Genomic DNA, 12,343 nt, shown 5'->3' on the forward strand with positions numbered 1-12,343 from the left:
ATACGAGTCTCCTGCGATTCCAGTTGAGATGCCATATATGTCTTTTGTTCTTCCACCTTGGATGTTAAACGTGTCTCCTGTACTTCGAGCTGTGCTGACATATCGGTTGATATTTCTGACGACATTTGCTTCAGTACTGCCGGTATCGCGTTAGTGTCTACATTTACCGGTTGTACTCAACCCACGGTTCTCCAACTCCTTTTTCAGTTGCTGGATCTTTAAGTTAAAATCTAAATATACGCTTTATTATAAGAATGTAAGTGGAATGCGTACGAAATCATGCAATTATATAGTAATGTCATTTAACATGAATATGATATAATAGCTTTGGCGGAGACGTGGTTGACTGAAATTTTTTCATCTAATGAGTTTTTCGATAATTATTATATACATCGTAATAAAAAAATAATTTTTCTTTTGTCCTACATTCCGCCAAGTAGTGACATTGCTATGTATCAGAATTATATAGATAATTTAAGTCGAGTTGTTTATAATGCTCATCCCTCTGATGAAGTTATATATTTAGGCGATTTCAATTTAAATAATATATCTTGGTGTAATGATTGAAATACTTTACCTTCAAATATTAAATCCGACAATGATATGCTAGTCTTAGCACCTTATTTCCATACGGTCTAAAACAATATAAGTCTCAAGCAACTAAAAATGGTAGGTTCTTAGATCTAGTTTTTGGATCTGCTGATTTAAAAATAGCATGCCTTGGATGTCCATTTCCAATGTTGGAAAATAGTTTTCACCATAACACTTTGGCTATAAATTTTGATTTTTTTAAAAGCCAGCCGAATCAACCTTGGAATATAATTATTTCAAGGCCGATCGTGTGGCGATAAACGAGTTCTTCTTAACTACCGATTGGACCTTCCTTAACTTCTCCGGAAACCCGGAGGCCTCCTACGAAATTTTGAGGAGGAGGCTTTGGTGCAGTGTTATAAAGCCATAGGCAATAAAGCCATATGGTCTTATCTCTTAATGGAGTGTGAAATAAGGCCATATGGTTTTATTTCCATGTAAGGAGTGAAATAAAGCCATTATGGTGTTATTTCACATTAAAATTTTTTTTGAAATAATTCATTTCTTTTATTTGCAATTTATAAAGTTTAGTTCAGTTTTAATAATTAACAATATATAAATGTGGCATTCTTGATAATGGCACGACAAATTGGGCACAATGTTTGTGTTCCTTTTTTCTCAGCACTTTCTTTTAGTTGTTGGTAACATGGTTGACAAAGTTTGAAATGTTTGCATGGATCATAGGCCGAAGGCCGCCTATGCAGAAAGGTGTTCTACGCAGCATTACTGTGCATGACGCAGCCGGTGTTGGATCGGCTAACATAACAATAAACATAAGAGTTATAAGGTAATATCAGCTCGTTATGGCGTTATTTCCACTTTGGTCCCTCAACGATTATGGTGATATTGCACTTGGGTGTATGCAATAAAGCCATATGGTTTAATTTCTCGTTTCATTGAGATATAAGGCCATATGGCTTTATTGCCTATGGCTTTATAACACTGTACCGGAGGCTTTTAACGTAAGGTCTTAATGAATAGGCCACCCTGATTTAATCTAAAACTAAAAAATCGTAAAAGTAGAAAAAATAAAACTTATATAACACATAGGAAGAGCTGTGAAGAAATTGATCGGCTTACCTATGTATATAAGACTTAAAAAGCAATTCGATTGCCTTAATAAGTCTCTATTTAAGCAATATATGCTTAACCTCTAATCAAAATTAAAGTCAAATCCGTCTAGCTTCTGGTGGATTATTAATTCCAAAATAAAAACCAATGGCTTTCCAACGACCATGGGGTATGATGGCGAATTGCCCAGTAATCCATAGAATGCCTGAAACTTGTCCGCTAAATTATTCAAACAAATTTTCTCAAAGTTTACCTCTTCACCTAATCCTATGTTTCATTTTGGGTACCAATGCCAAATTTCTAATTCGTTGTTACCGCAGATGACGTTCTGTCAATATCTAAATTGACAAGTAGTGAAAATCAGAACCCTTAACTCTTCTCTTTCAAAATTGCTTGAACAGCGGATTTTTTTTTTTTGGACTCGTGGACATTATGCTCCATAAAACCCATATTAAGGTCTGGTAACCGCAATGACATTTGCAACTACAGACCGATTGTTAAACATAGTACTCTGGTAAAAATATTCGACCATGAACTTCAACGTTAATTGCTCGATTACATAGGCAAGGCTATAGTGGCAAAATGTTTGATGTTTGAAGACGATGTCAAACTATTTTTAACGGCCCATAATAGCTCTGACTGCACTAACTTGCAATCTGAACTGGACTCTTTTTCCGGATGGTGAGCCAATAATTTATATTTAAATGAAAACAAATGCTGTGTTGTGTCTTCTTCCAAAAACACAACTGCGACATATTTTATCTACAAACTAAATGCTAAATTTCTTAATCGTTGTCAAGAGATTAAAGATTTGGGTGTAATTTTTTACTCCAAACTCTCATTTTCTAGTCACATTGGCTTCATTGTTTCAAATTCCTTTGCAATGGTTGGGTTCATTAGACGTAACACCAGTGACTTTAAGGGTCCTATGATGTTGAAGGCACTTTATATGTCCTTGGTCAGAAGTCGTCTTGAATATTGCTCAATAATTTCTATGAATCTAAATCTAATTAAATTGCGAGAGTTAAAAAAATTTTTACGAAAATTGCTTTACGTATCCTTCACTGGCCAGACGGTCGTCTCCCATCGTATACCAGCACGCGCAAATTGCTTGGTCTTCAGGCTTTGCAGGATAGAAGAATTTGTATCTTGATTTATCTAATTTGTTCATTCCATATATCCACTGCGTGATCTTCGGCATAATAGAGTATTAATCGAAATAACTCATAAAACGAATTATGCTATGAATGAACCTATAACTAGGACTATACATCTAGCAAATGGATTCAGTAGTGTTCTTAATTTTAATAACAGCTTATATAAGTTTAAGCTTGAATTGTTTTCTAGTTTTAACTAGTGGGTAAGAAAGCATGTACTTTTAGACTGAATGAATTAAATAAATAAATAGATAAATATTAGTTTGGCGACCTTTCTATTTCAAAAGTTTTTATTTGCCGGCTTGAGGTCTGATGATTTGGAAAATAAAACACAGATGTTTTAAATTTTTTACCAATATATTTCGGTTATGCACGATAACCGTCCTCAGGGTGAACTATAAACAAACAGAACACAAAATAACATATAATTTACATCAAACACCGCGCATCGCATCTACTAACAAATAAATAGTTAACAACTCCACGTAGAAAGGGAAAGGCGTGTCAAAAATGTATTTTTTTAATGTTTAAGAAGTTTTGTTAATAATTGTTGATTGTTGTTTGATGTAAATTATATTTTATTTTGTGTTTTGTTTGTTTATAGTTCACCCTGAGGACGGTTATCGTGCATAACCGAAATATATTGGTAAAAAATTTAAAACATCTGTGTTTTATTTTCCAAATCATCTGACCTCAATCCGGCGAATAAAAACTAATGAAATAAATATATATGGGGTATTCCATCCCATTTCAACCAATTTTGAACCCGACCCCTTTAGAATTGGCTGAAAGTTTTTCTTCTTTTTCTAGCTTACGAAAGACGTTTTTCAGAAGTTTTTCAAATTTTTTCATCCAACTCAAAAAAAGTTATGAATTTTTAAAAAAACACCGTTTTTGTTTTCAAAATGCTATAAATTTTTCAAAAATTGACCGTTTTGGATCTTTTTTTTTAAATTTGTTTTTAAATGTATTTTTCGGAAAAAATTCAAAAAAATTTTTAACGTTTTTTTGTTTGTAACTTTTCAGTTTTTCGAGATTTTTCGAATTTCGCCCTTTTTTTCTCATAAAAAACTTCAATCAATTCTGCAATCATCCCCACTAATCCCGGAGTGGGCCGAGCATTTTTTGTTTTTTTTTTTTTATTTAATTGAAAAAAAAACTAAATTTTTTTTGTATTTTTTCCGAAAAGTACATTTAAAAACATATTTAAAAAAAATTATCCCAAACGGTCGATTTTTGAAAAGGTTATAGCATTTTGAAAAAAACACCGGTTCCTAACTCAAAATAAGTTTTAAATATTTTGAAAAAAAAAATATTTCGAAAAATCTCGAAAAACTGAAAAATTACAAAAAAAAACTTTAAACATTTTTTGAATTTTTTCCGAAAAGTACATTTAAAAACAAATTTTGTAAAACAAAAGTTATAGCATTTTGAAAACAAAAACGGTGTTTTTTTTAAATTCCTAACTTTTTTTGAGTTGGATGAAAAAATTTTAAAAACTTCTGAAAAACGTCTTTCGTAAGCTAGAAAAAGAAGAAAAACTTTCAGCCAATTCTAAAGGGGTCGGGTTCAAAATTGGTCGAAATGGGATGGAATACCCCATATGTATGTATACGGATGGTTCCGAATTAATGGAAGTGTCGGGTCTGCTGTTTACTGCATCGACCGAGTTGCCAGAATACTGCAGCGACTTTTAGGCGCAAATTGTAGCCGTGAAGAAAACAGCAGAAATTCTGGAGGAAGCGTGCTAAGCTTCAGTCGCGTCAATATATATATTTTCAGGCGACGATTAAGGCAATAACCACAAACAGCACTTTATCAAGAAGTGTTCTGGAATGCAAAGAAGCATTGCAAAAACTTCGCTCAGACCGGACATAACATCCATACTGGGTTCCCAGTCATAAAGGGATAGAAGGTAACGAAAAGGCCGATGAGTTAATAAACGATGGTGCAAAACTCGCTCTCGCTGAAACGACAATAGACGTCCCGATCCGTTTGGGAGAAAATAAAAGAAGACAGGAGCTGCAGGACACTGCCTTCTGGCGTCGCATGATAAGCATGTTGTAAGTTGGAACTCGTCAGTAACAGCAGACGTAGCAAGTGCGAGCTTCAGGAAAAACGGTTGAGCACTTTCTGTGTTCGTGACCTGCGCTCGCCAGGGCAAGGCTCCAGGTTATAGGGGTGGGAGAGTTTCCAGATCTCGAAGCAGCATTTAAGCTACGTCCTAGAAAACTTTTAGTATTTGCCAAGAGGACGGAGTTATTCCATAACATAAAACCTGGTACATGATTGGGGTGCTTTGTTTGGTCATCACTGCGGACACATTCAGTTTATGTGAGGTCTTTATTGACAGGTCAGTTCAACCTAACCTTGCAGGTTACATATTTCGATATTGCTAGTAAGGATGGACATCAGAATGCCGATATATTAAAATGTTTTTGTTTTCGTTTTCGGTAAAGAAATTTAAATTTTTTCTTATACTTCAACAATCTTAAAAATTTTGTAGGCTGTCTTCCTTTGATTATGGTTTCAAAACTTATTGCGAGCATATTGTTATATGTAGCAATACAGGAGTCTTACATAAATAGGTGGAAGCATGATAAAAACGCCTACGAAGTATGACCGTTTTCTTTTGTGGTCGGCCATGATTTTTTTTGATGTTTTTGCGCAATTTAATAATTAAAAATCAATCTCCGAACAAAAGAAAGTTTAAAAATAAACAAACTGAAATATTCAAATTTGTTTTTGTTTGAGAAGTAATATAATGCAATTGAGATATTTGAAATGTTTTTATTTGCGGAACGGCGTCAATAATGTCAGAAACGGTTATATCTTGTAGGTGTTTTTATCATGGGTATAAGTATAATTGCATACCTGAATTGTGATACATGCTGTTCAATAAAAGGATCGTATGCCATTAAGAAATCTTCGAAAAGTTGTATATGGTGTTTACATTTTACATTTAGTTGTGGAGTGCTATTTATTTTGGTAAGGTTATCAGTGTCGTCGACAACGTAGAGGTGCGTTAGCTCATTCAACACGTAGAAGCACGTTCTTTGAACAGTGATGTTTGAATTGGAGAAGTTTTTCATCAAAAGAACAAAAACGTTTTCCGGAGTTATGCATGAAGAAGATTTACAAAACTAGATTGGGAAATCAAAATTACTTATGAGTCATATATACATATAAACAAACGTATTGTAAGATGTTTAAAAAAATGTTTGGTTTACATCAGAACCGCTCTAAAACTTTTTGTTTCGATGCCAGAATAGATATCAAAAAATAAGAGCCTCTAATAACACTGGATCACAAATTCCAATTTTATTTTCTGCACCAGAGACGGCATTATGAATTTCGAAAATCAAGGTTATTTTTAATTCTATGATAACGTTTTTGAGATATTTACGAATAACGATTTTTTCCAAAACAACAAAAAAAAAATTGGGTCCACTTAATCATATTGTAACGATTTTATTGCAAATCCTCTTATTTGCAACCTTCTGCTAAGTTGGAATCACTAAACTGTTGAATAAATAACTCCACTATTCAATAGTGCAAAATGGCCTTTATTAAAGTTCTTCACAATAACACTACTATTGCTCGCCAGATAGCGTCTTAAACGATTGATAGCTTAAATGAAACCGATTGTCGCGCCTCTACTGTTGCGGCGTTTTATACTCTGTGATTTCCTCGTTGTATCTTCTAGGCGCTTCCAGAATTTACTTAGTTACTGCTATATAATTTATAACTACAGATGCACGTGTATAGCTCTCATATGCGAGTGTATTTGTGAGCGTCACTTCCACAATTATAATTGCATACTTTTGGGAGCATCTCAGATAAGATATCTGCATTTGTTTGTGCGTTGCTTCTCCGCTGCGTGTACGTACGTATGTGTATGTGTTTTCAACTCAATTTATTTTATTAAGTAAGATATTTAAAACTACAGAGTTATCACATATTTTCTTAAGAGATACAGTTTCAATGAACTTTACAACTATAACATTGCGATTACATATTTATAAGTTTGGAAATGAATAAAAAGTTATGTTTAAAGGAAAAGTATTTACAAAAAACCTGTATATACTTATTTACATATTTATTATTATAGGTATATTTGTATGAATCACCTAAATTAATTATTAATTTAAGCTATCAGCTAATGAGTTTATAAGGGGATTATTTGAATATTGACCGTGTCTATTGAATTTTTCAATAATCTTAAGTATTTGGCCCGAAACCAGTTCAAATTTTTTATCAATATGGAGGCGTTTTGTGGAGTGGTGCCATGGTAAATTAAGCATCTTTTTTAAAATTTTATTTTGACGCATTTGTAATTTCATTATGTGGGTTTTAGCACAGATTCCCCAAATGCGACATCCATATAACATCATAGATTGGAAAATTACTTTCGCTATTATAACTTTGTTGGGATTGCTAAGTTTTGATTTCCTATTTATTAGAGGATATAACATTTTAATTCCTAAATCAATTTTCTGCAAAACACTCTGAATATGATCTTTGAAAACTAGTTTAATATCAAGCGTTACGCCTAAATGTTTGACTTTGTCGGACCAGGTGCCCCCGAAATTATTTACTTGGAGAGTTGAAATTGGAAGATAACAAGGTTTTCTTTTTCTCGAGAAAAAGATTGCTTGTGTTTTTCCAGGGTTAATTTTAATTTTCCATGTGAAGAAATAGTCAGCTAATATATCTAAGGCACATTGTAATTCGATCGTCGTTTGCTGACCGAATTTGTGCGAAGACCACACAGCAACATCGTCTGCGTAAAAAGAATATTTGCAACTGCTAACTTTTTCTATATCAGAACAGAAGATAATATACAGAAGGGGCCGAGCACTGAGCCCTGACGTACCCCTGCTGTTAGTTATACGAGATCTGAGAAGGTATCTCCAATTTATACGCAGAAATAACGATTGGTTAGGTAATTCTGAATAATCTTAATTAAATGATGCGGAAACCGAAAATTTATAAGTTTGTAAATTAGACCACTATGCCATACTGAGTCAAATGCTTTCTCAATATCTAGTAAGACGAGAATGTTGACTTCCCTTTGCCAAATTCATTTTTTACATCATTGCAGAGTCGTTTGATGGCATGAGCAGTGGAATGAAATTTACGAAATCCAAACTGTTCATGAGGGATGATGTCAGTGGTTTCTAAAAATTCCCAGATTTTTTATTTTAATATCTTCTCGAGTACTTTGCCAAGACTGCTGAGTAGACTTATGGGGCGATAACTCGACTTAAGATTATTTGACTTACCTTTTTTATGTATTGGAATGATGGTGGCTACTTTCCAAGTGTCAGGAAAATATTGGAGTTTAAGACAACAGTTAAAGATAAAGGTTAGATATGCAATGGCATTTTCTGGGAGAAATTTCAACATACTATTGTTGACTTCATCTAAGCCAGAAGCTATCTTGGAATTTAGAAAAGAAATAGTAGTAGATACGCTATTCTGTGTGACATAGAAATATTGAGGTGATTCAACTACCTGAGTATTAAATTGATCCACAAAGGTGTTAACTCTGGTGGTGTGGGAAGGACAACCAAGGTTTTCGGACACCATGTGATATTCCAGAAAATTTTCAGAAAAAAATTCTGCCTTTTCTTCATTTGTATATAATGTAATGTTGTTTGATACAATGGGAGGAATAACGTCATTTTTCTTTTTCAGTATTTTGGTTATATTCCAGAAGGGCTTTGACCTTTCTTCAAGGGAGCTTAGTCTGTTGTTCCATTTTTCGTTCCTAAACCTAAAAATCTCAATCTTAATCAGAGCATAGTAGTATTTCAACAACTCGTAGTCTGTTTGTTGTCGATATCGTACCCATTCTCTGCGATATGAGTTTCTTAATTGTATTATGTTCAAAATGGATGCAGGTAATTTGGAATGATATTTATCATAGGCTACTAGGAACAGAGAGTCTCACAGCGTCCAAAATCTTACCTGTAAAGAGCTCAATTCCTTTATCTACACTAATTTGCTTCACTTATGTCTATAGACATGTTATTGAATTCCCGTTTTAGAAACTGGTTCTGTACCAATTGGCACGCTTGTAGTCAAAGAGTAGGGGCTGATTAAATGAAATATCGAGTTTCTTTTTAAACTCGACTGGCAGGTGATCGGAGCTAAGCGCGTTTACTGCGATTGGTTGAGAAATGAATTCAGGTATATTTGATAAAATGAGATCAATTGTAGAAGGTCTACTCCTGGCAGCAGGGGGAATGTAAGTAGGAGTTTGGGAATGTGACATTGATACTGGATACAAGGTAGAGACCTCTTGTAAAATATTTCCCCACGAATTTGCACGCAAGCAGCCCCATATCCTGTGCCTGCTGTTAAAATCACCACATAGAGCGAATTTGCAGTTTTGATTAAAAAGTTTTCTCAAGTCTGCTTTAAACTTACTTTGGATGCCATTAGAAAGTGACCCACCTGGGAAATAAATACTAAACAATTTTATTTTTGTACCATTTTTGGAACACAATTCAATACCAATATTTTCAATTACTTCTGTTACAATGCTTGGGATAATACTAAATTGAATCGATTTTCGGATGAGCATAGCCACACCACCACCATTTCTATGTAAGCGATATTTTCTTATGACAAAGTAGTCTGAGTGAGATAACTTTAATTTATTATTTAGCCATGTTTCCCATAGCAGGCATATATCTGTTTTGTTGGTTTCTAGATAATGAATAATTCATTTTTTTTTATTTAGGATACTACGAGAGTTATACATAGTTAGTTTTAGTGTACAATCACCCGTTATGAGTTATTTTGATATAAATATTTAATTGCAAGTTGCGTGATAACATTGAACTGATCTATTTTGGTTTTACATTCTTTTAATTTCATTAAAATATCTAACGTTAACTGGGTTATTTCACTTTCTGTGAATAACTCATTATTTTGATGATTTTTGTTATGTGAACTGCTGTGTTGCCAGGCAGGGCTGGGAGGCAGAGTTGGTGAAAGTACTCTCGAAGTATTGTGTAATGAAGGAAATGAAGAAGAGTTGTAGTTAAACGACTTAGGTTGTATGTTCATTTTTTTTGAAGAGTTTCGCTGGTTTCTCATGTTGATAGATTCTCTTATACGTAAAAAAGCTTCACGGTTTGAACAGCGTGGGTCAGTTGACTTATGCTCACCACTGCAGTTTGCGCAGCGCAGTTTATTTGGAGCTATGCACTCACTTGTTTTGTGTTTTCCGGGACAGTTTGAGCAGCTTGCTCCCACATGACAATTTTTTTCGCCATGACCGAACATTTGACAATTATGACATTGCACAGGTTTGTTTTTTAGTTTTCTTTGATAATTCCAGTTAATAATCGTACGAAACAAAGACTTTATGTTTGAGCGTAACTCACGTAACTGTATACTCCCATTCTCGAAACCAACAATGTAGAGAGTAGTGGTGTAGTTGTTATAAGTTTTGTCACTAATTTTACTTCAACGCACTTGAGACCGCGCGTTATTAGCTCACTTTTTACTTCGTCGGCATTTACACCTTCTAGCCCACGAATTACGACCTTGAAAAGTCGATCTTGTTTCATATCATGAATGAAGAATTGCAAGTAATTTTCCATGAGAACAGTTATAGTTGCGTCAAACGTTTGTTTGTCTTCACAAACCAATTTAATAACAATCGAAATCTTTTTCACAAGAAAGTGTTTAACGTTTTTATCACAAGATATTTTATAACTTAATTTCTGTTTTGAGTTAGCACTTTTATTAGTGAAATTGATTTTTTGACAATTTCTATTGGTTCAACAGCGATATCGTCACTATCATCATCGTTTAACATTTGAAGGGGGGCATAAAAATTGTGCCATGATGCACCACTTTTGCCTGATGAATTATTAAATTTAATTGTTTTAGATGAAGACATATTGTCTTCTTCAATAAATGCAATTCCTCGTTTAGTAATTTTTTTTTTGGTTTTTAGTCCGTACACAGAGTAGAAAAAATAAATATCGGAGCGAGCGAGCACGGCGAACCTGCAGCTTACACGATCGATCGAACACTGATGATGTGTAGACATAATGATTGAATTATTGATGTGCATACAAGTCACTGCTTAGCATCGGCTTAGAGATGATAGTTTCCCTTAGTGTTGCTAATATTCGCCACACTGCCCTCCATCTAATTCTGGTCGTCCCAATCAGACAAATCTGTCGATCTAAACGCTGCTAGCATCTCCAAATGTACCACTCTTCTACTTCGTGGTTTCCCAATGGTTTGTATGCGGTAGACGGTGTCACTGATCTTCTTCACAACTTTGTACGGGCCTTCCCAACTGCACCGAAATTTGGATGGAACAGCTTTCTGCCGGTGAGGGTTGTATAGCAGTACCAAATCTCCCTCCAAGAAACCTTCCGAATTATTGTTCTTATCGTACCTGCGTTTCATCTTACTACTCATTATCCTGGATCGTTCCCTCGCACTCTGTTGTTTGGCCAATGAAGAACTACTTCGCAGAGCTTGATCTTGACGGATTGACTTTGCATCATCAGTATTGTCTTGACGTTTCACAACAGTAGTGCGCGCTGGCTTGAAACTACCCTTGCATTCTTTCTGGAAAATTCGTTCAGTCGTTTTAGTGCGTCCAATAGGGTTTGTCAATGTCAGTGTTCTTCCCGCAGGTACCTTCGATTTTGTTTTGTTGGGCCCATTCGTTCCATCAACCTTTACCTTTGACTTTCGTGGTCCTTGTCGACTCTTCTCCACCATTACTCGATAACTGCTGAGCCCTTTTTCCAAACTGAAGTTAAGTGGCACATCCTGGTTCTCATAACGCATCACCCTTCTCTGCATATCGATCTTGATGTCATGGTCAACCAAGAAGTCCACTCCCAATATGACTTCATCAACGATCTCCGCCACAACGAATTTGTGTAGAACTATGACCTTTCCAATTAAGACTTCACATATCACTTCTCCCTGGACTTGGTTATACTTCCCAATGACCGTACGCAACCTTGATCCAGGTAATGGCTTTAATCTCCTGTTGACCAAATCAGATCGGATCAAGGAATGAGATGCCCCGTGTCTACAGTCAGTGCATGTTCTTTGCCATCCACATTACCTCTGACGGTAAGACTGCTTGATTTCCTTACAATTTGAGACACAGATATCACAGGACATTCAATATCTGGGGCAAGTTTTCGATCTTTACATCTGACTCGCTCTTGCTTATCTCCTCCAGCTGTACGTTTACGGCCACCCACATTGCTGGAACTGTTAGGATTGGTACTGCAATAACGTGCAATGTGCCCTGGCTTTCCACATTTAAAGCATTTGACGCCACCATCGTTTTTGTGCTGCGTTCCTTTTAATGCTTCCAAAATTGTGTCTACCCAGTCTGGTCTTTCTACTTCCACACGGCGTGCTTTGAAAACTCGCTTACACAGAAGCGACGCTGTGTCCTGAATCAGAGCATGTGATACCGTTTCTGCGAATGTTGGCTTTGGATTCGCATATATAGCTCGTTT

General features: G+C 35.2%; 1 protein-coding gene across 6 annotated transcripts in view; it reads right to left on the reverse strand.

The window, feature by feature from the left end:
- Ltn1 (E3 ubiquitin-protein ligase listerin) overlaps positions 1 to 12,343 on the reverse strand; it is a 1,386,601-nt gene that overhangs the window by 797,316 nt on the left and 576,942 nt on the right. For all 6 annotated transcript variants that reach the window (XR_010953911.1, XM_067791508.1, XM_067791509.1 and 3 more), the window contains exon 11: positions 5,694 to 5,962. Coding sequence is in view for 5 of the 6 variants with exons in the window: in XM_067791508.1 (XP_067647609.1) it covers positions 5,694 to 5,962 (269 nt within the window). In the remaining variant the exon portion in view is untranslated. The remainder of the gene's footprint in view (positions 1 to 5,693; positions 5,963 to 12,343) is intronic.

Source organism: Eurosta solidaginis, chromosome 5, assembly GCF_040869045.1.
Source record: "Eurosta solidaginis isolate ZX-2024a chromosome 5, ASM4086904v1, whole genome shotgun sequence".
In the NCBI taxonomy this organism is placed as follows: Eukaryota; Metazoa; Arthropoda; class Insecta; order Diptera; family Tephritidae; genus Eurosta; species Eurosta solidaginis.